Consider the following 27,612-nt stretch of genomic DNA (forward strand, 5'->3'; position numbering starts at 1 on the left):
CTTTTCTTAAGTTTTAATATCCTATTAAGATTTGCCTTAAGTTTTAATATCCTATAAAGTTTTTTAATTTAAAAAAAAATCTAACATTAATTCTTAAGCATTTTTGTTTTATGCTAAATAATAACATGAGATTTGTTGTTGTTGTTTTTATCAAAACCCAATGTGAACAAAGTCATTTATAATTCTAATATTTCAACAACAAATAAGCATAAAATTATCCAATGAAATGTTTTGGTTAAGAATAAGCACGACGTAAGTTAAGAAGAATGAAATGTTGTCTATCAGAAGGATTGAAAACCGGATGAAAATATTTTATTTGCGTCGTACTTTACCATGTCTCCATATGTACGAGTATGTATAGGTATTGATTGCCAAGTCTTTTAAAACATCATGGAAATACGTCAACAAAAATCTACGTACTAAACAAGTTATTGAAATATTAAAAACCAATCCTATTTCTTAAAGGACCAAGAAAGAAATATACCGTATTAATATCCATCTTGCGCAGAAGAAAGTAAACACAAAGAAATAGAGTAAAATGTGTTTCTAAAAACAATTTTAGCAAAGCATTTAGTCGGAGCAGATTTGTTTGAAGATTTTTTAAGAAGTAAAAAGATCCGCGTTGTTCATAGGAATTTAAATTATTCAGTTGATTTAAGGAGACTGATTTGGAGTTTGTTTTTTTTCTACAGAAAAACTACAATAGCAAAACTTTTTTTAACCATATGTCATTTAACCCAATTCTAATTTAAGAAGTTTTAAGAAAATCGGCGACATGATTCTTTTTAGGGACCATCTCACACTGGTATAATTGAGTAGTAAGCTCCAGTTTTAGACCAAAGATAACCTGTTCTGTTTAATTTGAGATACCTGTATGTGCTCCTTAAATTGAATTCCAAAAAAATTTAATTTTCTCAAATCTACGTCGTAAAAAAGATGTTTTTAAACCAATAGCCATGGACTTTGAAAAAGCACATACAGCTATTTCAAATTACAGAGAAAAGGTTATCTATACTCTAAAACTGGAGCTTACTATTCAATTAAACCAGTAAGTATATTACTTAAAAATTATATAGATAAAGATGACAATTTATAATGATGAAAATAAGTATTTCGATATGCAACTAACATCATAGAATAAGTCTCTTTATATTTATAAATACATAAACCCATTTAAAATGGCAAAAATGCGATTGTCCACAAACTTTTCGGACAGCCCTCGTGTATATTTCATACGTTTAAAAGGTTTTTAATTTTATATACTCGATCTTCTCGTTAATAATTTAACATTTATTTGTTCGTAATAAATCAATAAATTGTATCAATCTAATACTTTTTTAACATTTTACATGCAAACGTTATTATCTCATTTTGCTATTGTGAAATGTAAATATTTTGAAAATTTTAGAAATTTGTTTTGAATGAATGATCTGGATTTTGTCCATTTTACCTTCAGGAATATGTCAACCGAGTTTCGGGTAACTTACAGTGACATTTTGGCAGCAGAAAACAGAATTTCCTCCTTTATACACGAAACTCCAGTCTTTACAAGTTCAACTCTCAACAGAGCTATTGGGCGCAAAGTGTTTTTCAAAGCCGAAAGTTTTCAGAAAACGGGATCTTTCAAAGCTAGGGGTGCCCTAAATGCGGTAATTCTTCACGTTAAAGGATTCATCATATATATTCATTTTCATCAAACCAACAAAAAGGAGAGAAAATAAGACAACCAATAAGTTAAAATGATTTTTATTTCATTAACTTAAATATCATCCTATTTTAAATTCAAGATTGATTTTTTATAAAGGTACTGAAGCAGAAGGCTAAAAACCCGAACCTACATGGAGTTGTGAGTTCTTCGGATTATCATGACGTTTGATATACAGATCTAGATTATTTTAATACAAAAAAAACGTTTATTTCTCATTTTGTTTAACATATTGATATGAAAATATAAAAGCTTTTATTTGTGTATATAACACAAATATTTCTAATTTGATTTTTACAAAGATTACCCATAGCAGTGGAAACCATGGACAGGCGTTAGCATGGGCCTCGACACTGACTGACCTGGATTGTACAGTAGTGGTCACCAAGAACACCCCCAAATCCAAATGTCAAGCCATCACATCTTATGGGGCCAATATTGTTTACTGTGAGCCGACATACGCGGATAGGTCAGTTTATTTTGGTCTCCATCAATATGTGATCTAGCCAGGAAGTAACTTATTCATACAAACGCTTTGAGTGAGGCATCTAAAGGGGCGTGGTCACAATTTTGATAAAAACATGTTTTTTTCGATTTTAATATTTACAATGCTTCAGTAAGGCATTTTTAATAGACAACCAAAATTTGAGTGTCATTCGTCGAGTTATGTGAGTTACGGAGTTTAATATTCTTGTTATGTAAACAAAGCGTTCGTTTAATGTTAAGGTAAAAAAAATCCAGTTTTAGACCTAAGTGAATGTGTTAAACGTTAGGAACTGCTTATTTATGCTTAAAATGAATTAAAAGATAGACAAGTGAGCTTGAAAAAGATTTTTACTGGTATATTGAACCTATGAAAACAAAAACAGGGCACGAGCTCTGTATCTTGCTTTTAACTATGAGTGACTCTCAAATTATATTTGATCATTGGAAATGCAATTCTTAGCATTGTAAATAATAAAAACAGAAAAATAGAATTTGACCAAAATCGTGACTATGTCCTTTTAAGATCAAGATGTAGTAAACGATTCCAGAGCCAAATTGGCTCAAAAACATCTTTAACTATTTAAAGGCTATGTTCGACATAAAAATTCGTTACATATATTCACGGACATATTTGGCGATGATTGTCACAAATTATGTAACATGCTTAGTTGGGATCCTTTTTTTTGCATGCGTAGTCTCGTCAACAAATGTATTCTATTACTTCTTACAGAATAAAGACATGTGATCGAATTTCCCGAGAAAAGAATATCCCTTACATTTCCTCCTCTGATGATTATGACATAATGGCCGGGCAGGTATTTATGAACTTCTAAATGATTTCGTGGAAGTATATGGTAGTGAACTGTCATTTTGCTTTAAAAAAAAATGTTATTGGAACCGAGGCATCTTCGCTAGCCACGGGTTTTCGGTCCACTCTACTCTCCATAAACCCTTGGCAGATTTCATTACAAAAACTCGGAGACAAGCTCCTTTATATAATTGCTGCAGCTGCGAGTAGCTGGTCCCATCGCAGCGCTGGTAAATATAAACTTTAAAAGAAAACATTATCTTTGGTAAAACATTCGGTGCTTTTAACAAGTTGAGACACAAGTTCTCGAGTACAGTGCCTCCTCAACGATGGCCTAACCAGATCGATTTGAAAACCGATATATTTTGCTGGGATTGAGCAGAGTTCTACTTTGTCAAAGTTCGCGTGATAGCATGAGAAGTAGAATGGTGAATGTAGAAGTTGGCTATCCCGTTAGTATATACGGTGCTGTTCATGGTTATTGCTTTTAAAGGTTCAATGTGCTCTGTTTTAAATTAATTTCTTTGGTCCGCAATATTCACGAAGACGAGACCTGATATTATGGCATAAAACCTTTCATTTATATCGGCGATTTTTTCGTTCCCGGTACAGGTCCTTACAAAACACTATGAATAAAACATTCATGAGAAGTAAACATGGCGAATGTAGAAGTTGCCTATCCCGTTATTATATACGTTCCTGCTTATGGTTATTGCTTTTAAAGGTTCAATGAGTTCTGTTTTAATTTAATTTCTTAGGTCTGCAATATTCATGACGTCGAGACCTGGTTTTATGGCATGAAAGCTTTCATATATATATATATATATATATATATATATATATATATATATATATATATATATATATATATATATATATATCGGCGACTTTTTCAATCCCGATACAGGTCCTTACAAAACACTGAATAAAACATTCCGTGCTTTCCCTAGGTTTTAACTTAATTCGTGTTTAATAGCATCGTTAATTATGTTCCGATATTCGGTAGTCAACATGTTTTCAAGTTTTACAGTATAATGCCATGATGTGTATATAACCGTTGTCTAATTCGATTAAAATGTAAATATGCAAAGGGCGCAAGTTGCTCGCTAGATAGAGCCACCACATCACCGAGTTTTCGTAATGAAATCTGCCAAGGGTTTATGAAGAGCGAAGTGGACCGAAAAGTCTTGACTATCAAAGATGTGACCGAGGTAAAGAGGTTACAAAATTTTGCTTTTTCCCTCTTAAAGGGGCATGGTCACGATTTGGGTCAAAATTAATTTTTTCGTTTTCAATGTTTACAATGCTACAGTAAGGTATTTCAAATAACAAATAAGCAAAGTTTCATTGTCAGACGTCGAAATATAAGGGAGATACAGTTTTATGTTTTGTAAACAAAGCTCATGTTAACAAATAGAAAAATTAGCTAGAATAAGAACATTTACTGGTATTACCAGAGTCTTGTTTACTTTACAAGGAATTGTGAGCTCTGTATCTTTCTTCTTTCTCTTCGACTGACACCACATGTTTTTTTATCATAAGAAATGCATTAGTAAAACATTGTAAACATTTAAAGTATACAGAAGTATAGAAATATTTGACATGCCAATAAGTAGATTTCATATATCTTGTAGGGAACAATAGCAACAGAATTTTTGAACCAAGTTCCGCAATTGGATGCCATCTTTGTTCCTGTGAGCGGTGGAGGAATGGCAGCAGGAATAGCAGTAGCAGCTAAAGCCATCAAACCAGATATCAAGGGTAAACGTGAAGAATCAATTACCATAAGTTAAGAAAACATAATACATTGCTGGACCCTTATTCAGTATCATAGTAAAATAATTATAAGAATCTTATTTAGATCAAACAACATTTTACTCAAGTATTAAAGGTAAAGAATTTAAGTGTCAAGTTTATGTATTGAAGGTATATTACTCAAAATACCCTGTAATGCTTATTAGAATTATAAGTGCATGCAAGCTACGGAGAAGAAATAAGTAATATATGAAAAGAAAGATAAACAAGATACTTAGTAAGTTACTAAACTTCAGCTTTAAAATATATAAAAGAAAACCAAATTCCACATGAAAATGCACTATATTTTAACAAGGAAGAAAGAGTGACAATACAAAAATATCTTTTTTTAAATATTCTTCCTAGAGATGACAACTGTAAAGCAATGACTCAGTGAAAACGATGGTAATCGGTTGCACAAAGTTAGCTTAGTATATTTAGTTGTCTATTTGAGTATTCTGACGCTATTTTATTTTAAGATTAAATTTCGTTCATTTATTCATAATATCTTATAACACTGTAATTTTTATTTGTAGAAAGGCATAGGCCCAAAAGTGATAGAAGGAAAATTATTTAATTCCTATTTTCATGTCTATTTAAATATTTTAAAATATTTTATATAGATTTAAGGATAAACAGAATATTTATAACACGAGTGATGATACTCGTTTTAAAAAGGGAAAGAAAGGATCAATAATCAATAGGTTTGTGAACTAGTATTTTGTTTATATTAACTGATGAATTTATGGAAAAATGTTGCAAGTAACTGATTGACAAGCATGAATTTAAATAGATGTTTTAAATGGTATAAATATGTGATCCTTTTGTTATAGCCCCTTTCTCGTCCGTTAGCCATGAAATAAAAAATGCTACTTTCTGGTATATTCATACCTAAAATGGCCGGTTTCCTTTTCTGAAAACATTTCAGCATACATTCCAAGTTGAAATTTAATCTTGTGGTTTGCCTTTGTAGGAATACAGGTGTAATAAATTGAAATTTTATATACTGCACGTAGCTAATATCTATTCAAAAAGCGCATCTGCCATGTTTTTCACCAGACTAATTTCAAACTGTAAAATTATCTTTATCTCCCTCTCAAATACGGACTCTCTCTCTCTCTCTCTCTCTCTCTCTCTCTCTCTCTCTCTCTCTCAGACCAACGGAATACGATAAAATGAACAATTCTGCATATAAATTGCTGCAACAAAAATAATTCACAGATTGAGTGCCTTTTGAAAACTGCAGCGGTTTGGTGATAATAACCATTTTATTTGGTATTGTTAGTGTTCATCGTGGAACCGGAAGGAAAGATGTGCGAAAATTGTCTCAGAACAGGTAAAATAGAGGTCGTAGTTTGATTCAAATTTTATCAACATTTGTTCCTTCACAAGTTGATTTGTTTGACTGAAAACAACATAGTGTTACTATTTTACTATTGATAGTGATACTACGATTATGTTAATATATATAAACATATAAATATGCAGGAAAACGTCTCTGGCCTGAGACACCACAGTTCTTGGACACGATAGCTGACGGGCTGATTATACAACAATTGGGTAAACGGACATGGCCGATCATCCTTGAACTTGTAGAGAAAGATGTTTTTACTGTGGTATGACTCGAAATAAAACGCTAGCCCTTACAACTTTGTACATATTTAGCTCTTTGTCAAACTCGTTTGAATGATAATATCTTTACCTATCAGTACTTCCTGATAACAATCAAGTTTAATATTTTAGAATGACGAGGAAATTATAAAAGCCATGAAATTCGTATTTGAAAGAATGAAGGTAAGAAGCTGTCTAGAAATCTTTACAGATTTCATTTTAGACCAAATCTTTGTATTTACAGTACTTTTTAAGCAAAACAAAAATTATCTTTGAAGAACAATTTGGCAACATTTACAAGTATTGCAAAACAAATCTTTGACAGTTGGTGATTGAGCCGGCGGCCGGGACAGGGGTAGCCGTCTTATTGTCAGAGAAATTTGCTTCCATGGATTCCAACCTGAGAAATGTGGGAGTAATTCTGTCTGGAGGCAATGTTGATATTAACCATCTACCTTGGTATAATAGAGCTTGCTGATATTTCGGAAATTCGATTCATCTTCATAGCTTTTAAATTATAAAACTTGCGCAGTTTTGTGTCTTATTCAAATAGAAACGGGGAAATGTTATGTAATTTTTCCGCAAAGCAAAGATATGCAAAATCCATTACATTTTTATGTACAGTTACTATAGATCAGGGTCTTATTGATCAAAGCTGCAATTTAATGAATTTTGCCAAGTTGTCTTGCAGTGATAAAACGGACATGCTTTGAAATTAAATCGTGAAGCATTAAAATCCCAGGTTTAAAGTATCCATGAAATGAATTAAGTATCATGTTGCTCTTTAGAACTTGATATATTTTAAGTTAACTTTAATTTTCTTTTAAATTTCACAAATAGAGTGCCAAACAAAGCTGTTTTTGAATATTTTTTAAACCATTCAAGACCAATTTTTATTTTAATCAGGGGCTCAAACTGTTTTGATGAAAACCCCTCAAATTAATTATTTAGGCGTTTAAATCCTCAAATTTCTTTAAAGAGACTGAGTCTTATTATTTCTACCCTAGATATTTTTACAAAACTTGCATGTAATTTTACTTCAATGATTTTTTTTTCAGATAATTTTTTTTTATTTACAACCCCGATTTCCTAGGGGGCCATTTTTGCCATTTGTATTTTTGCCCTAGGAATTCCTTTTTCTTTCAATTATATATCCTGAAAACTATTGTAACATGTCATCAAATAATGAAATTTAAAATAAATGTTTACCTCGTGGTTTGGTCAAGGGATAATATCAAAAACGATTTCCTCAACAACAACAAAAATAATGGCATATAGCGGTATATATCGGCATATAAAAATCATATTTTACGGTATATCACTTTTAAAATTATAAAATGTTTCTCTAATAATGATCTGTCAATAAATTCTCATTTTCAAAATTCATCGACGCTTCGAATAAATGAGTGAATCTTACTTTTTTTCTTCAACTTGATGCATAGTTTACAATACCGGTTAACGATGTAAGTAAGTGCCATGTAAGTAAGTGCCATTTTAGCATTTTACCCTATTAAAGTAACAAAATCACAACTTATGAACGAATAAAGGTTATATATAATGCTCATTTTGTATAAAACACATAACCAAAAAACAAATCATAATTTTAAGCCTACGCCGCTTGAAAATAAAAAGATGAGCAAAGTTATGCGCACTCGAACTGTACTCGACCTCGTTAAAACTTTGATTTACGTGGGACAGCATTCAACTATTATCATATGTTTGTAAGAAATATGACATCATTTTCCTTTGTACAAGATATTGTATTTTATGGATATCACGCCTTATTTACAATTTTTTTTTGGCCATATGGCATTTTGATACACGCATAATTCTGTTTGAGGGGGAAGGTACAGGTAATTGTTACTCGTTTTGGAGAGTCAAGTTATTGTTAAATGGATTGTCATGGCCAAGCTTTTGATTTTTTAAGTCGGACCTTATTTACATGTAGGAATGTTTTTGTTTTTATTTATAATTTGTTTATAATTAATTTAAAGAAGGTGGATCAATATACACACTTTAAAAGCTAAAGAAAGCTGTTTGCTGAAGCACTAATAGTAACCCACTCCAAACATTAATGATTGCAATATATTGACAATAAAATATATATTGATATCTATGTTTTCTTTGTCTTATTTTCAAAGTTTTAATTTCAGTGATATATTCTTTGAATTAAAATAAAGTTTTACATGTAGAATGAAATTAAAATTTCAAAAATTTCCGAATCTGTTTCACTGATACAAGCCATGTAGAACCTTCTGAACAAAATTCTAACAAATGACGTTATAGCAGCAGAACTCCCAGCATTTTGATGATATGATTCGTATCTGCAATGAAAACTTGTACCAGTAACATGCCGTGATTCTCTCTCTCTCTCTCTCTCTCTCTCTCTCTCTCTCTCTCTCTCTCAATACCAAAATATTGTTCAAAATTGTTTTACCCAGATCAAGATTTTCCCATTGTGGAAGCAGATATCACACTGAAACTGTGTGGTCGATATAAAATTAGCAATTTACATCAGCTTTAAAATCCAGTTGATATTTTAGGATTTGAATCAAGTTTATTAGACCATGACTAAATATCTTATAACTCAATAATATGCTTTACGGTGCGACGGTGGACAGCAGAAACCACATATACATGTACGTAAAAACCTGGCCAACCCTAAAACAGCTCTTTGAGATAATCTTATATGCGAAATATGAAAACGATAAATTGTTTGTCGGTATTAGTTTTCATTTCCTCACCTGTTTCATAAAAGTTGCTAAATATAAAAGAAACACTTCAGTGCGGTTTTAGTTTTGATGAAAAGAACTTTCCAGAACGGGGTGACCCTCTACAGTTTGACTGATTAACATCACCGCGGAAAGTGTATGGCGAGTTGACCATCGCGCAGATACTTTGAATCTGACAACTTTGGTTTAAAACTAGACTTTGACCCGTGCGTGCACGGGTTGACATTGCATATGATATCGGACATTTACGAAATAGATACATCAATACACCGTATTGTTTACATTTACATAACCAAGCTTTAAGCCTACAATAATGCTATTAATTTCACCACACTCTGCTTAGTTAGAATAATCTAACTGTGTCTCGGGACAGGCCATCTCCACAGTTAAAATGCCTCCCATATACCCGTAATGTAGCCAAAAAATTTACAGAATCGCTCCGAAACGATTTTGGAGAAAATTAATGAAGCTGCATTGAATATAACAGTTAAATTATTCATAACAAACCATTTTGAGGCTGTAAATATCTTTCATCTAAAAATTTGATTCATATTAATGAAGAATTCAACACTTTTTCGCCAACGTTTTTTACTTGCTTCGAATATTTACACACCATGTTGACATTCGAACTCTCGGGGTTTTCAAATTAGTTACCCTACGTATTTCCTTTGATGAACAGAATATATGAAAAATTTTCAATGAAAATTTACATGCATTTGTAATATCGTTTCTGAGTTTATCCATGCAAATGTAGTATTGTGGAAACATAAATTACAGAGCCTCCCGTGATTTAGTGTGAATGTAATGTGCATGCGCAAGATTGTAAGAAAGGTGATTTCCAGATTTTTAAAAGGAATTTTTGTTGATTATTAATTAGCGAAGCTTTATTGAGATAAAATAAAAACAAACTGGTAATCTTCAAATACCGATGATGTTTAAAATGTATTAGGCAAAAGACAGTACTCTTCCGATTTCTCGGTATTAAAGCCCAAAATTCGAGTCTCTTATTTTAATATTATAGTAATATAGATAAGCAAATAAATATGCATAACCTAGCGTATTTTAATTTCATACATTTTTATACCGCGACAGATTGGTAGTAAACCTTAGACAAATGAACAGATCATTAGTTTCTACGTCTTTATGGATAAAAGATGTATACATACATGAAACGGAGAAGTTTAATAGGGGGTCTTTTATCTGAAATTCTTATTTGGGACAGTAATAAAAATTGTATTGAAAATTGAGCTAAAGAACAGAAATTAGAGAGAGATGCACTAAATACCCAGTCACTGGCTTGAATAAAATCAAATTTTAAAAAGTATATTTTTTAGACAACTGCAACATACAGAATTAATGCCATAAACATGTATTTTTTGCAGAAAGTAAGTAAAAAATTGGACAAGTATATGCAAAAATGAAAAAAAATATATGGTTTAACATATTAACCGCGGGGTATCATCCAGTTTCTTAGAATTATAATTTCAGATCAATTTCTTAAAGTAACTTAAAATTGGACACCATTTTACCCCCTCCAGAAAAAATAAACTAAAAGGAATACATTTATTCAAATTCACGCCAACTTGGTCAAAAACTTATTACCGCCAAATATTGTACACGCCAAATATGATACAGTTGTTGTTCGGTTTTGCATACGCGTGATTTTTACTCTTTCCAGCGTTCATATTGTTGCTGCAATTAAAAAAAAAAACCTTTTTTAGATATCCCCTATTCTAAAAAAAACTTTTTTTTAGATATCCCCCTATTTGATCATTGTGACAGTAAATCATGGAATGAGCATGTGTACAATGCTCCTCTTATTTAAGCGATGAAAGATTTAAAACGAAAACAAAAACTTATTAGCCAAGGGATGAAATAGCAAGTACTCATTACAAGTAACAGCCAGTACAGATGCTTGATCCACCTACATGCAGTTGCAGATTGAGAGTTGATTTTTATTAATTAAAGGTGTAATGTGCCGCTTTGGTTAAATCGGTTGTGAGCTTAGATAAAGGACCGATAGAGAGTGGGAGAGGATCGCATAATAATTTTAACGATGAGTTTCAAGCGAAACTTCCACCTGATTTGACAGTTTTGACAAAATCAAAGATGGCGGCGATGTGCATTTTGTATATTATCAGGAAGATGGTATATGTCTTTTATTATGAGAAAAATATATCATGTCAGGTTTCTGTGATTATCAGTTATCTTAGACTGAAAATCTCGGTCAGACCAAGACAGAGGTACGTGATTTTGCAAACTAATGCATTTTCACAGTTTAGGTTGTTAACCCCTGGTATTTTTGAAAGAAAGAACAGACAAGTTTAGCTTTTTGTAAAAGGTTACCGTCTTTAGAACAAACCCTAAACAACAATTAGTTATCAAAGACAGTTTAATTCTTTTTATATAAATGTCACCTTCCTCTACAAGGCATGGCGAGTGAAACATTTTTTGTCATGTGTCGTTTAAGCCTTCGTGTCTAAAATTGAGAACTGCGTACCCGAGCTTGTAAGTTTTGATCGACTCTAGGGTAAAAGAGATGTTAGGTAGGGTCGTAGACTCGTATTATTTTTATAAAATTAAAGTTATCCCACTGCATTTTTCTATCTAAGGTGCAAATAACTTTGCCGATATTAGACATACCGCATCAATTTTTTTTATTTTGTATAAATATTTGAATAAACAATGCTAAAAGAAAAACAAATAATTTAAATAGATATTATAGAATATTACTGTCAACTAGTTGGACCTGAAAACCAAAGGCTGAATTTCATTCATAGCAATTTGTATTGCTTTTTCGTTTTCTCACTTTTTATGATTTGAAATCTACGAAATTTGTTAAGTCGTATATGAAAAAGATCATCAGAAAATTACCTCCCTTGCGCCGAACAGTATTTCAACCAATGAAATAAATGTAAATTTTCACATCATGTATTTTCTACCAATCACAAAGGAAAGGAAGTGCACAACCCGGAGACTGTTAATTATTTCAACTCTTTATACCGTCTTCCAAGGAAGACGGTAATAATTTTAATACATCTACATTATAATTCTCTAATTCACTCGGTTGTTAAAGCTAAATGCTCCCTGTTCCTTGTCGTATTATTATTGCAAATCCTTAAATATCCTTTTTATCTCATTTAATTAAAAAACCCTCCATTGTTTGATTTGAATCCGTAAGGTCCTATCGTCGTTTCATAATAATGCAAACATAATTATAACATTCTACATGGTCATATATAATATTCCAATCCACACTTTACAAAAGTTGTTCCCATTTTCGGGGTCAACTCAAAGGTCAAAAGGGAAAAATCAAACATTCGCCTTCTTTATGAAACCAAATATTTGGGCGTCCTGTGATGAAGTCTCTCTGAATTCAATTTATTCCTTCGATCGGTGGGTTGCCCCATGCTGGGGCAAGCAAAATACACAAAGAAAAACGAACTTTTAACTTCAAATGACAGAGTATTAAACCTCTAAACTACAAAAGCTACTGTGAGAAATCTATGGGTTTTCCGGGCCAAAGATGGCGGCCAAGAGACATAACTATTGTAAAGTGTGGATTGGTCTATTTCGAGCAAATAATTACTACCTGATTAAACAATACCCGATCTAATCGTTGAACCAATTATTTTGTCTTTTTGATGACACCTATTTATACGAAATCAGTAAACGATTCATAGAAAATCGTAATCAAAATATATGTAAGAATGAATAAAATTTACCTAGGCTTTCAACGACCCTTCGCTATTTCTGTCTTTTTTTTTTCTTTTTTTCTTTTTTTTTTTTTGTAGTTGGTACATGTAGATGATCTACAAGCCGCATTTTTACGAGTTCTTTTTTTACGTCAGTCTTTATCTTACTTTTTTTCGAAACAAGTACATATTATCATAAGATTATTGTAACCAATTAATGTATGGCACGCCAAATACACAAAAAATGAGCTAAACAGTATAGTTTACGAAACACAAACTATAGTACTATAGCAATTCGTTTACTATAGTTTTCATCTTTAAAACTATATTTAACGGTATGATCTAAAATTAACGAATGATATCCATGTTTATTTGTCTGCAAATAACGTTTGCAATAGATTTTGTTGATAAATATAGATTCGCATCTGTAAACTATAAATTACATTCCTTTTACTATAGTTACATGTAAGAGCTGTTCATTATAGTTTCACAATCGTAAAACTATATTTTTCAGGTGCGTCTTTTTACCCCAATGATACCCCAATGCATTTTTGTGAATTTGGCGTGCCGAATCAATGCCCAGATGGTAAGATTATGAAAAAAATGGTCAGTATTGTTCAATAGATAAAAATAATGATGACCGTTTCCGCCAAAAATATCATTTTGACAAGAATAAGAGAATAAGATAATAAATCTACCATGAGCTGAATTTGACCTGTTGTTAGAAGACCGAGTTATCTTTACCAAGTCCTATATTTTATCGCTTTCTTAATAAGTAGAAAATTCCTATGGATTTATGCACCATCGCGTCCGTGAAAAAGTCATCATATATTATACAATAGTAACTCAAACGGTCACTGTAACATTAAAGTCGTTGAACTCAGCCTGTTGATGAGTTAACAGGAGAAGAGTTCATACGTAGGCAAGTTTTATACAAATTGCCAAGATATTAGTATAACAATGAGAGGCTTGAAGCTTTTTCTTAGGAGGAACTCAAAGAAAATCATTTTTCTTTCTTGTCCTATTCTCTTACTTCCAGTGCCTGCTGTCTTGCAATCTAAGGTAAGTAGCACTTTACTGATTGTTCTATCTTGTTTCTAATCATAGTTTTCATTTTTACGAAGAATCAACAAGTCTTCTTTAAAATGGTAAGTTTAAATTATTTAGACGTATAATTACTTTATATGTGATGAATTTTATTTATTCCGTTTCCATGGTAGTTTTGCATCTATGACGTTTGTGAGCTCATGTTTCTGAAACCAATTCATCTGCATTCTATGAATAAATATTCTTAATTCCTGTTTCTGGCATTATTAAAAAACATTAAAGCAAATACACTCTGGTTAAGAAATTTGTTTTTCTGTAGACAGGAAGCTGCGCCTATGGTCTTCTCTTGATGGCAATATTTTGGATCACTGAGGCACTTCCTCTAGCGGTGACCGCCCTTTTGCCTATATTTTTGTTTCCGTTGTTAGGAGTCAGCAAGGTCAATACGCTAGCTTCCACGTACACTAATGTAAGTCAAGATGGTGGGTGGAGGGGCTTTCATTTAAAATATGCACACTATTTCAGAACTAAACTAAAAAAAAACTTGCTTTCATCAATGATTTGTGCGCAATAGTGTTGAATGTGTTTCGTGAAGTATTCGTTACAGATAACCTTTTAAAAGATCTTAAAAATTGAATTTTTAAAAGTGTCCCTAAGTAAACTTATAACTGATCAATGAAGTTTTTCATAAATAAGTAAACTGTTCAAATGAATATATGATAAATCACATTTGTATCAAAAGGGCTTAGAAACGATTTGAAATCAAGTTATATTTTTTATGTTTATGTTAACATGTGCATTTTAAATGATTGAACAAAATTTGAATTTTATATTAAAGTAAACAAAGCTCGAGTCTTATATTTGTTTACAAATAATGTAAAGTAAGGAAATCACAATTATTTTTAACCGATTCAATGTGTTCATAAACAATATTATCAACAAAAGAGATCGCCATTTAATTGAAACTCATATAAATACAACATGTATGTAAACAATGACAAGACTCGAGCTTGTTTGAAAACAAAGAATTTCAAACTCCGTATCTTCCTTGTAACTCAATATATGTGTATTTGACTTTCAAATTTTGAGTAAGCAATAACACTACCCATATCAACCATTATAGACATAAAAAATGGAGAAATAACATGTTAAGTTCAAATTGTCCCTTTCAATTGTCCCTTTCAATCATTTAATATATAATTCTCATTCTCTTTCCCACTGTCAATAATTTTATTGACAGAAATAGGGCTTCTGAAATGAAGTCGGAATACTAATTGTAAATTGAGAATCAAATTTACTTACAGAATATTATCTTTGTTCTGATTGGTGGACTCAGTGTAGCCATAGCCATAGAAAAATGGAATGTACATAAACGGATTGCTCTGAGGCTGCTCCTCTTAATGGGATCCCAGCCAAAATGGTATATTTTCATCACTCTTCTTTTCACTTTAATGTGTGCGTGGAAACTGTGGAAGAAAATTTAACATCTGACTGAACGGGGCTGCAATAAGCAAACAAATTTAAACTTAAAATCTATGTTTATTCCAGCTTGTTCCGAATTTTTTTGTTAGATTGGGATTAATATAACGTCATGTTTTTTTTAAATCGCTACCGGAGGATAATTATTGTATTTTCCTTATGCTTTTACCTGATGATTATTCTTTCAGTGGGAAGTCTGGCCATCTTGTACTTATGTGAAGCAAAATTGTAACCGTTTTTGAAATACCTCGGTTATGCTTAAACTGACCAAAACTGTTCTAAAAATGGATGTCAGAAGCAATCAGGTTGTGATAGGGTCTTTCATTTATTTTACGAATAGAGTACTTGTTTTTGAGACAAAGTTGTTGCCACTTAGATCTAAACGTGTAAAGTTCAACCATTTCCTCAACAAACGACTGTAGGATGGGCAGCAATGACCCTTTCAAATTTCCAAAGATTTTTAAATCTCGGTTAAGTTTGCAGCTTCGCAGTTCTAATAGGTTAAAAATGCTCTGTTTTATACCTGTGAGTCCAATTTGCATAAAAAACAACATGGAAAAAATTCATATTTATTGCCTTTTATCTTTTAACATGTTTTTGAATAAACAAGTCGGTTCAAGAAACCCTCCTTAACCATTGCAGGTTGATGCTTGGCTTCATGTTGATTACGTGTTTCCTGTCCATGTGGGTAAGTAACACAGCTACAACGGCGATGATGATTCCTATAGCCCAGGCTGTCATTGTTCAACTCATGGAGACAAAACACAAACATCTGAAAGAAGGTAAGCATTTTAACCTATTAATATCGAAGTTTCGGTTATCGTGTGATTTCATGGATCGACTCAGCTGAGAGAATATAGATAAGATTATGAGCATTTCTAAGCAACAAGAGTATGTTTTCGTACAATTAGATAAGATCACAAATTGATATTGTTACTTAAACATTTTTTTGTAGACAAAGATGTTGAAGAAGCTGTGACAGAGACCTTGCTGACTAAAGACAAACTGAAAAATGGAGGCAGTGTCGAAAACGACGATGTCACTCAACTAAATGGTTCAAACAAAGACAAGTATGCGGACTTGTTACTTGTAAAATTATACTAATATGGTATGATGAGGCATTTAAGATAAATCCACACGTAATGAAATCTAAAAAAAGGAACTTTCCCTGCCTCAAGTTTGTGCAAAGAAGTGTAACATTTGCAGGATGCCAAAGCTTGTCTATACGTTTTCCTTTTAAGGTGGAATAACACACAAGGCAAAAATCATTAAATTAACCGTAAATTATTTTATTATGAAGATATAATGATAGCAAATCTGTACATATGTAACCCTCGCGGGATTCCAATTCGGGATGTACAGCTCACAAGCCTGACACTCTTTTCTTTTTTATTTATTATTTTCTATTTGATCACAAGCTTGACGCTATGGGGTGAACTACATGTCAACGTCGAAGAAATCGTTTCGATAAAACGAAATGTCGTTTTGATCAGAGGTCAGCCATTTTGTGATGATGTGTTATTCCACCTTAAGGGGACTGGATGGTCATGACCATTTTCAGACCATATCAATTTCCTTTAGAAGACGAGCTCTTTACAAAGATGTATAAAATATTTCGATTATTTTTCCTATCAGATAAAAGTTGTTAAAAAAATCGTTTTTAAATTGTCATGGTAGACTTGATGTGTAATTTGTTGAGCACGAAGCCTTCTTACACAGTTATAGTTTGCATTATTTTTATAGGTACGCTGTCGCTGTTTGTATATTTTGATTATGTTTGAACTTACTGGATTTTTTTTTATCTTCTATTGAAAAATAAATAAAACTGAATTAAGTATCATTTATGACAATGCTTATGTTGCAGTTATTAAATATTTTTGACGTTTTATTTTTAAACCGAAACAGGGTGGAAGTTTTTGAACAACCCGAAAAGACTGAAACTGAATACAGTTTTGACTTTGAGAGTCTAGACCCTGCTTCAAAGAGGTTCTGTAAAGCATTTTGTCTGTGTATCTGCTATGCGTCAAACTGTGGCGGAATTGGAACCCTGACCGGTACGGGTCCTAATTTAGTCATTAAAGGACAGGCGGACTTGTAAGTTTATCCACTTTATCTTTCTTATGGGGATTTCTTTGTCTAACAATCCTTCAAAAACATATATCTTATTAGGAAATCTTTGTGTATCAATCTTTCAGTTTCCTGTTAATTTTTTTCAATCTTCATGCTGCTATCGTATTTTTTTTCAACAAACAATCCATTAAACTTTTTTGTCAATTCTATACATTGGTTATATTTTAATCACAAATTCTGTTTCTAGTGTCGAATTGATTTACATTTTACATTTAACCGATTTTCACTTCAACTCGTATCTCTCACAGATCAATCGCATTGTGTTGAGACATTTCATTATTATTAACTGCTAATCATTCAATATAGGCTTTAATTTAATACATTTATTTCAAGATGATCATCTGGCCTGTTTATTTATTTGATGATAAATCTTCATATATTCATACTTTACTTAATTAATGATTATTAGACTAGTGAATCTTTGTTTATAACCTAATATCATTCTAAGCCGTAATTTATGTTATGGCTTATGATATATTGATTTTATTTCGTTAAAAAAGACAAAATTTAAATATCATAACCAACTACCTCTCCTGGTTTGCAAAAGTCTAATTAAAGGGTGGTGAATACGTTTAAGAATAGCTTGGGTGGTTCGCAACTTGTTGAAAATAATGAGCCCCCCCCCCCCCCCATCCAAAATATATTTTATTTATAAAATTAACTGATTTTTTTCAATTCCGTTACAATTTTGTTGTGTTCATTTTAAACAGGATGTCTGATGGTCAGTCGGTGATAACTTTCACTTCGTGGTTCATCTTCGGGTTTCCTATAGCAGTTGTAACTTGTCTTATTACGTGGGTGGTCCTCCAAATTTACTTCTTTGGAGTCAAGTGAGTATCATCAGAAACATTTGTTCTTAAATTGGAAAATTCATTAATTTATTTTAGTTACAATGGAGAGCAAATAAATGTTGTTTCGAACTTTGTTGTCTCTACTAGGAGGGCATGTATCATTTCGTTCACTTTAGCAATACGAACTATTTAGCTAAATGGCTTTGCTGTATGTACATCAAATGATATACAAAATTATTGCCTCCAGTGTTCAAAAAACTCGAAACTGCTATAAACTTAAATTTAATTTCCATGTTCTCTACGATAGAGTGATTACATCTGTGTGGAATTTTAAACCCCTTTCTTAAACTCAGTGTTCATGTGTAAAAAAAAAAATAATAACACCGACTTATTAGCTTTCTCTTATATTAGTAGAATAATAGTTATTAGAATGCTTTTTATCGTGTTATGTTTGAATCCATCTATAAAGCATTGTCCCTCTTTGCCCACTGGGGATAGGATTGTTAATAAACTTTGAAATTTATCATCAGGGGGTTGCAATATTAATTAACTTGGACAACTAATAAACCATTTCAATTATTTTAAACATAAATATATTACATTTGTCCGTGAACCGATCGGAGGCAATGCTTTTTTTTTATTTTTATCTTTTTTTATGAACAGATAGAGTTATACATGTGCCTTTTATTCTTCCTAAAGATTATTAGGAAATAATTAATTAAAGTGACGTTGTACGGTTGATATCATTATGAATAAGTCTATGAAAAATTGGAAAGGGGGGGGGGGGGCTTTTGGTCTTGTTAAGCAGAACCTTGTGTATTTTGTTTGGGGATAGTTAGAACATTTTTGTAAGAAATTAATGTTTTTCCTGATAGGAACGTTATATTTTCAATAAGTAGATAAATTGCCCAGTCTTTACAACTCTTTTTTAGACAACTGTTCAGTTGTAACAAAGAAGATACTACTCGAGTTCAAGATGTAATCAGGATGGAATACAACAAACTCGGAGATATAACGTACGATTTTTTTGGATTATATAGTATATTAGGATGTTTCTATATTTACAATGTAAAGAGGGATAAATATTAATTTAAAACAATTTTAAATAGACAAACTTTCATCAAAATGTTTTGTTATATTTAACATTTATTTTAAATATCTTGCATGTATCTCCAATCGATAGATTTGTTTGTTTACAATATCCAAACTAAATAGATTTGCAGAGAAAGCCGTCTTCTTTCACTTCGTCATTCTAGTCCTTTTATGGTTTTCCCGGGAACCCGAGTTTTTTCCTGGTTGGGGCTCTTTTTTCGAACATGGGTAAGAATAACATTCAGCAATATCAGTGGTATGAACGAGTCAAATACTCTCTGTAGATAAATTAGAATAGTTATTTTTGTACCTGAGAATATAAACATATCGGTAAAATGTTAACATTTTGAGTTTGTTTTGTTCATTTTCAACATTGAGAACGTCCAATTTCTATATGAAACGAAATATTGATGATCCAAAATCTTTGACCCATTCTTTCTAACATAGTTGGATCAGTCACTTCATAAAAGTACTTTGGAAGTATTTCTTCTAGGTATGCCTTGCATATACATTTAAAGGTAAATCTTTAAAATGAAGAAACATTTTTTCAGAAAAAAACTTTAAAATGAAGGAAGGTATGACTGATCTAAGTGCTCTTTTTTCTTTCATTCATTCAATGAAAAATCATTCCCTAGGTACCTTGGAGATTCGGTTCCTGCTGTAATGATTATGATCAGTTTGTTCATATTTCCAAGCAGAAGGAGAGAGAAGGGTGCGTTCGTCTTTATCTTAACTATATGTCAATGTTTACATACAATAAAACATGTTTTGCATCTTTAAAACGACACTCATCGATGTAGTGAAGTTAGTTTTCTATCACTATGTTGAATGAGTCTATGGAAACTCGATATATATATTTTTTTCGATTTATTGGTAATTAATTCAAACTTCTATTGGATCAATCATGTATGCCTAAAAGAACCCATAAACCTTACCAATGTTGTGAACACCAACATTTTTGATTCCGGTGTAATGAAGAATAATGACCCCCGTAGAATAATGACCGGGGGTCATTTTTCGACGTAGAATAATGACCCCCCGGTCATTATTCTACGCAGAAAAATGACCCCCGGTCATTATTCTACGTAGAAAAATGACCCCTTTGCCTGAAGAATAAGTGTCATTTTCATAAAAATGAGCACACTCCACATGAAGAAAAGTTACCCCTGTAGAATAATGACCCCCTTGTAGATTAAAGTTTTCAGTATATTTTTTGTATTATTTGTGAAATAGTCTTTACACTATTGTAATTTTTACTGCTGCAGTTTACAGAAAGTAACAGAAATTTTAATTCATGTTCAAATAAACTTAAAGTGAAAGAAGGGGTATATCTTAGAAAATAAAAATCCTTCCATTATAACAAGACATTAACGTATTGTATCGGGGTATGGTTGTCATCTTAAAGGGGCATGGTCACGATTTTAGTCAAAAATTATTTTTCCGATTTTAATGTTCACAATGCTTTTTTTAAGCAACCAAAATTTGAGTGTCATTCGTTGAGTTATAAGCAAGTTACAGAGCTTGCAATTCTTTGCTATGTAAACGAAGCTTTTGTTTACATTTTAAATGTTGGAGTAAAAATTCCAATTTGTATGAAATTGTATTGAATATGTTAAACGTAAGGAACTGTTTATTTATGCTTACAATGAATAAGACGATAGACAAATCAGCTTGAAAAGATTTTTTACTGGTATATTGAACCTATGTAAAGAACAACAGGGCACGAGCCTTGTTTACATGACAAAGTATTGTGAGCCCTGTATCTTGCTTATAACTTTACAACTGACCCTCAAATTCCATTTGATCAGTAGAAATGCTTTCCTTAAGCATTGTAAATAATGAAAACAGAAAAATAGAATTTGACCAAAATCGTGACCATGCCCCTTTAACGATTACAGTTACATATATCTATAGTGTTCCGATAGGGCCACTTCGACCTTAGGGCGGAGATGCGAAGTTGCAAAGGCGATAGTGCGAAGGCGAAGGAGCAAAAGTGCGAAGATGCGACGACGAAGCGCGAAGATGTGATGCCTAGGGTGCGAAGTTGCGAATGCGAAGGAGCGATACTACTATCGCTCCTTCCCAACTTCGCACTCTGGCCTTCGCATCTTCGCACTTTCGCCGGCACCTTTTTTGATTGCATTCAGCAAGTCTCGGTCGATTAAATAGAATTTAATGCAGGCACCGTACTTGCCAAGATTTTCCGATCAATCCAGGCTATTTTTGGTACGCATGCGCTAGGCCATCGCACTTACTATGAATGTTTATGAATATTTTAATGTGTACATTTGACATATATGTTCACCAGTGCTAGCTATGCCTAATCATTATCTACTCCACACAAAATTTAATGTCCACAATAATTTGTACATATGCACTTCCAGACTCCTGTCACTTACCAGCCATCTGTTTTACTGTGGACTAAACACAGTAACATTCTAATTTCATTATGCGACACTCCTTGTTCATGCATGGATCTAGAGGGGGAGAGGAAGTCCGTCCCCCTGGGAAATTTAATATTAATAATTTCATGCAGTTAAAGGGGAGAGGGGGTCCGGACCCTATCCCCCTGGATAATTTAATTTTATTAATTTTATAAAAATAAAATTTCCCAAATATGCCTCAGAACCCTTAAACGATAGAGAGCTCCGTAAGTATAAAACATAGGTAATCACAGATTACAAAGCTCACCAAGACGAGGCATCACCTTTATAAGGCCTTACCTTTATGAAACCACCTTTATCATGTTATATGAAAACCAGGCTTGGGGCGAATTACATTGTAAAGTAATGCATTACATTACCATTACTTCATGAATTTGGGCATTAAATTACCATTACCATTACTTGATTTTCTTGAAGTAATGCATTACATTACCATTACATGAGTAAAGTAATGCATTACCATTACCATTACTTTTTTTTTTAAGTAAAGCTAATAGAGTTTTTGCAAATGTTTCAAATATACAACACTCTTTAACATATCTACAGCTTCATGCTCAGTATCAGGTTCAAATTCAATGAATAAACAAGAGTCATTCTTTATTTGCTCAATATATACCGTTAATTATATTGTGGCAATATGAACAACATATTACATAAGTAAAATGATATTTATAGACATTTGGCATGATACAATATCAGATATGAAATAGAGACACAGGATAACATGCGTAACAAAAAACAATTTATGAATTATTGTTGCGGTTTTTAAAAGCTAAATATAGATATATCCCCAGATTACACAAATCTTTATGATTTTGGACACTTAATTTTATAAATTTATAAACAGATGATTTTTCCCAGTTATATTTCTTAATATATTTTAAACGTATTTCTTTTTACGGAGGACACTTTAAGACAAAAGATTGCTGTTGCACTTCAAGATCGAAGTTTCAAAGGGTTCATCTTTTAAATGCATCCATCTTCCGGGCTATACTAAATAAATGTTCTGCAGGAGCAGCCAAAGCTTGGACTGGAAAATACTGTTTGACGATCTTTATCTTAGGATATATTCAGTGCAATAATAGATTAAATACATAAATCTTGACTGTATTTTCTATCAGTCCAAACTAATGTACAGTGTAATTAGTATACAAGAGAGAGAGAGAGAGAGAGAGAGAGAGAGAGAGAGAGAGAGAGCGAGAGAATAAGTAAGATTATTCTCAAATAGGTTATAATATTGGAAGTGATATTGATTTTCATCATGGATGGACAGTGCATTCATTTTGCTTTTAAAGGTGCATGTCTGTCTCCTATTCTATTGTGACATATCGAAGGGAAGGGGATTGGGGTGTTTAGCACTTCTTATAACAATAGATTGTTTTGATACTTAGATTATCCTGGGGGCATAGTGTGTTGTTGACACATTTCTAATTGAATTGCAAACTAATTGGAGTAAATTGTTTAAATGATTAAAAACTCTTAATAACAACACTCTTAAAAATGTTATGAAATTGTGCTGTTATCTTTAGTAATATAAACAATTCAAAAATGAATTTAAAAAAACCTTTTTTAGTCAAACATGTACAATTAAAACATTTTTTTCTCAATTAGAATTATTTCCTTCTTCTTTAAAAATAAATTTAATCAAATTCAATTTCAACTATTCATTTATTCATCACATTTTTTAAAGTGAACATGCATAAATATGCATAGTAATGCATAGTAATGCCATGTAATGCCAGCATTACACTAGATTTTAGAAAGTAATGCATTACATTAGCATTACTTGTAATGCTAATTTTGAGGCATTACACATTACTAGCATTACTTTGAAAACATGTAATGCATTGCAATGCATTACCATTACATTTAGCATTACCCCAAGCCTGATGAAAACCATCCTTTATGATCTTGGATATTCATGGATTCTGTTTTGACACAATATCGTATATCATCTGTTAAAAAATTGTAAAATAATCATATGATCATATGTTAATCAATACAATAATATAAGATTAAAAATTGCATCATTTCATACTTACTATATATATCATATAATACCATAAAATACCGTAAAAAATTCTGAGATATGTATTGTAAGGTATGATATGACATTGTATTGTGTTATACATTATTGTATTTGATCAAATAATACAATATCATAAAACATAATTCAATATAGTATTATATGAAACAATATCATGTTGCAATAATACATCATAAGATTGAAACATATGTTATTGTATTGTATAATATAGTATGATATTGTATTGTATGATACTGTATCATATTTGATAAATAATATGGTATTGTATTATATGATACAATATAATTTGATACAACATTGTATGATATCAAATGATACAATATCATTGGATAAAATGAAATATTATATATTTACAATTATATAAACATATTGTATCATATGATGCAATAATATATATTACAACATCATAAAATACAATTTCATGTAATAAATAATATATCATATAAACCAATATCACATTATACAATATCGTATGATACGATATTTTATAATATTACAATATCATATATACAATTTCATTTGATATAATTCTATTTTACAGAAACCAACATCATATTATACAATACTGTACGATACAATATCATAGAAAATTATTATATCATAGGATGCAATATTATATATTGCAATATGATATGTAATAGTATCTTGTGATTAAATAATTAATTAATAATACAATATAATAATATACAATATTGTGTCATAATATAAAATCCTATATATAACAATATCATGATACAATATCATATCATAAAATATAAAAAAAATGATACAATATTATATCGTATCATATACCGTTTTACAATATAACATATGGTATTATATTGTTATATTATTAATATACAATACTATATCATAGGAATCATGTTATATCATATAGCAACAACCACATCTATCTATCAAGCAGGTTTGAGTGAGGGAGGAGATTTCTTTAGCATCCTTGATAATGGAGATCAGGCTCTGCATCTGAAGCAACCTCTGCGTTTCATTTATAATATAGTTAAAGCATAGTTGTATCACTTTTTTGCCTTCGTAACTTAGCACTTCCGTCTTCGCATCTTCGCGCTTCGCCGTCGCATCTTCTATATTGTTCATATTGTTCATGAATTATACTTGCATTGAGGATTTCCACTATTACTTTGGATACAATAAAGATCGTGTGATCAAAATCAAGGGGGATTTAAACCCCTAACATAGGCCCTAACCTTTTATCAACGCTTTTAGAAACAATCTTTTCTTACTATAATCGATCGGTGTTTATTATCTATTAAGATTTACTATAGTCAGGTACTCTTCACACATTTGCTATAAAAAAAATAAAGTCTATTCATGATCACAAATACAACATTACAACAAATGTTTAGAATATGATGTTCATGTATTACGTAGAAGAAAACAAAACAAACACAAAATGATTTTTTAAAAATCACTTTCCTTATGAAATGTAAATAAGAAGTATGCATATACCTGCCCCCTTAGTATTTTTCAATAAAGATATATACATGTATCATTCTAAGATTGACAATTAATTCACCAATGAATATTGCTTGTATTATTACAACAATTATTCTTTCATGATTATTGTTCGTTAATTATCACACAATATCCTCATTGTGTATGAATCTTTCTTTATTTGTGTCATTTCCCGCCGTATGTCGACGAGAGAAGTGACGTTACTGTTAACAATCAATTTGTGGCAATGTAAGAGTGTTTTGTGTGTGCTTGCGACGGATATGAAAAACTATATACAGTGATTTATTTACGGGGTAACCAATACGGGGGTGGGGGGGGGGGTCATTTTTCTTCATGTTTAACATGAAGAAAAATAACCCCTGGGTCTTTTTTCTTCAGAAAAATCCAATTATTCTTCAGCTAGGGGAGTCATTATTCTACGTCGAAAAATGACCCCCGGTCATTATTCTACGGGGGTCATTATTCTTCATTACACCGGTCAATATTGCTCAACCTTTGATCTGTACCTTCATCATTATCCTAAGGTGTCGACATGCAAAAAGTGGGGACAATATTTTACTTACCCAACACCTAATTTGTGAGTTTTACTACTGAAATACAATCAATATTTTTCAGGCAACTCTATTGATGATGTCATCGAAATTCCAAGTTTACTAGATTGGAAAACGGTGTCAGCACGCATGCCCTGGGGTGTTGCCCTTCTTATGGGAGGAGGATTTGCTTTAGCAAAAGCATGTACGGTAAAGACCACAACATTTAAAATCGGTGTATTTGAGGGTGCCACCTGAGTGCATGGAACATCCTCAGATAGGATTAAAGCCCTGATCTATTTGTCACTTAGGTATAAGTTTCAAATGTGGAAATCTTAAAATTAATGCTTCGATTAAGAAATCGATTTTTTGCAGGATTCAGGCCTGTCCCAATGGCTTGCCGATCAAATGTCTGCAATAAAAGACATCAATGAATGGTCGATGGTATTTGTACTTTCTCTGATAGCTTCATTTGCAACGGAAGTGACGAGTAACACCGCCATTTCCACGCTGATTCTCCCAATCCTTGCCGAGCTCGTAAGTTACTTACATAGTGATAGGTGAAAATTGTTCGATAAAGAAGATTTTAACGCATAATTAATAATAACACATATCACAATTTCAACGTTGCAGTTGGTCTTGGTAACATTTCAGAGGCAGTTCTTTTGGTTAAATTTTCCTTCCATGCAGTAGTATAAATTTATAATATTTCGCTAAAAGCCATTGATAGATCAACCGATAATTTAATTGGCTATTCTCCTCTCTGTGTTTCTAGGCTATTGGAATACACAAGAACCCCATTTATATCATGTTACCCGCAGCCATATCAACCTCATTCGCCTTTATGTTGCCTGTTGCCACGCCCCCAAATACTCTCGCCTTTTCCTATGGATACTTGAAAGTGATTGATATGGTAGGTGATACACATACATATGTTAAATTGAAAATATTTGCAATTGAATATGAATTATCAAATTGGATCATGCGATTACTTCTTCAATTATATATTTGTCCAGTGGAAATACAAGTACTTATATCACCGGCTAATAGTCGATTCGCATATTGATATTTTGCTGCATGATTATTACATTACGTGTTTATGTCTTCATTTTCAAGGTAAAAGTTGGGTTTATTCTGAACATTATCTGTGTTGTGGTTGTAACGGTTGCCGTTAATACGTGGGGGATTCCTTACTACAAACTGGACGAGTTTCCTGACTGGGCTGAGAAATTCCTAAAGACTTCTATTGAAATAAACACCAGTCTTCCCGATAATGGTACAACAAATATATACACCACAATGTGACGTTTTAAAGATTAACTTCGAATATGTCGACCATTTCATATCCATCACCCAAATCAAATTGTTGAATATAATATTTTAGCTCTTGATTTTTATTGCGAGCTTTCAATGTACATTATAAGATTTGTTATTGTCTGTATTCGGAAACGGGTAATTGCAGCCCATATATGATGAGGCCAAGTAATAAAACTTTTGTGTTTTGATTTGTCGATGAAAAAATAATGTTAGATATTATTCAGACTGATAAGAAAGAATGGCATGAAAAAGAAGAAAAAGAAGCTGAATCTGCCAGTAAACTTTAATAGAGGCAATCACGTAACACATTTTATCCTATTGTCGTGTTGTAAATTTTGAATATACTAGGTGGGAATTAATACAAAATTTACAACATGACAACTAGTTGTCATGTTGTAAATTTTGTATTAATACCAACCTAGTAAAGTCAAAAG

At 31.9% G+C, this 27,612-nt stretch overlaps 1 protein-coding gene across 1 annotated transcript; it reads left to right on the forward strand.

Moving 5' to 3' along the window:
- The first annotated feature begins 864 nt into the window (after positions 1-864).
- LOC128187075 (solute carrier family 13 member 2-like) lies at positions 865-27,368 on the forward strand. The gene is made up of 21 exons (XM_052857167.1): positions 865-1,048; positions 1,457-1,649; positions 1,805-1,846; positions 2,008-2,174; positions 2,922-3,006; positions 4,634-4,760; positions 6,079-6,129; positions 6,282-6,409; positions 14,198-14,347; positions 15,183-15,298; positions 16,000-16,139; positions 16,313-16,427; positions 17,263-17,451; positions 18,198-18,317; positions 19,211-19,294; positions 19,494-19,598; positions 20,006-20,082; positions 25,947-26,071; positions 26,237-26,398; positions 26,637-26,774; positions 26,978-27,368. Exons 1-21 carry the CDS (start codon positions 957-959, stop codon positions 27,164-27,166), a joined length of 2,595 nt encoding a protein of 864 aa, XP_052713127.1. The 5' UTR covers positions 865-956; the 3' UTR covers positions 27,167-27,368.
- The last annotated feature ends 244 nt before the right edge of the window (positions 27,369-27,612 follow it).

This window comes from Crassostrea angulata, chromosome 6 (genome assembly GCF_025612915.1).
Source record: "Crassostrea angulata isolate pt1a10 chromosome 6, ASM2561291v2, whole genome shotgun sequence".
Taxonomy (NCBI): domain Eukaryota; kingdom Metazoa; phylum Mollusca; class Bivalvia; order Ostreida; family Ostreidae; genus Magallana; species Magallana angulata.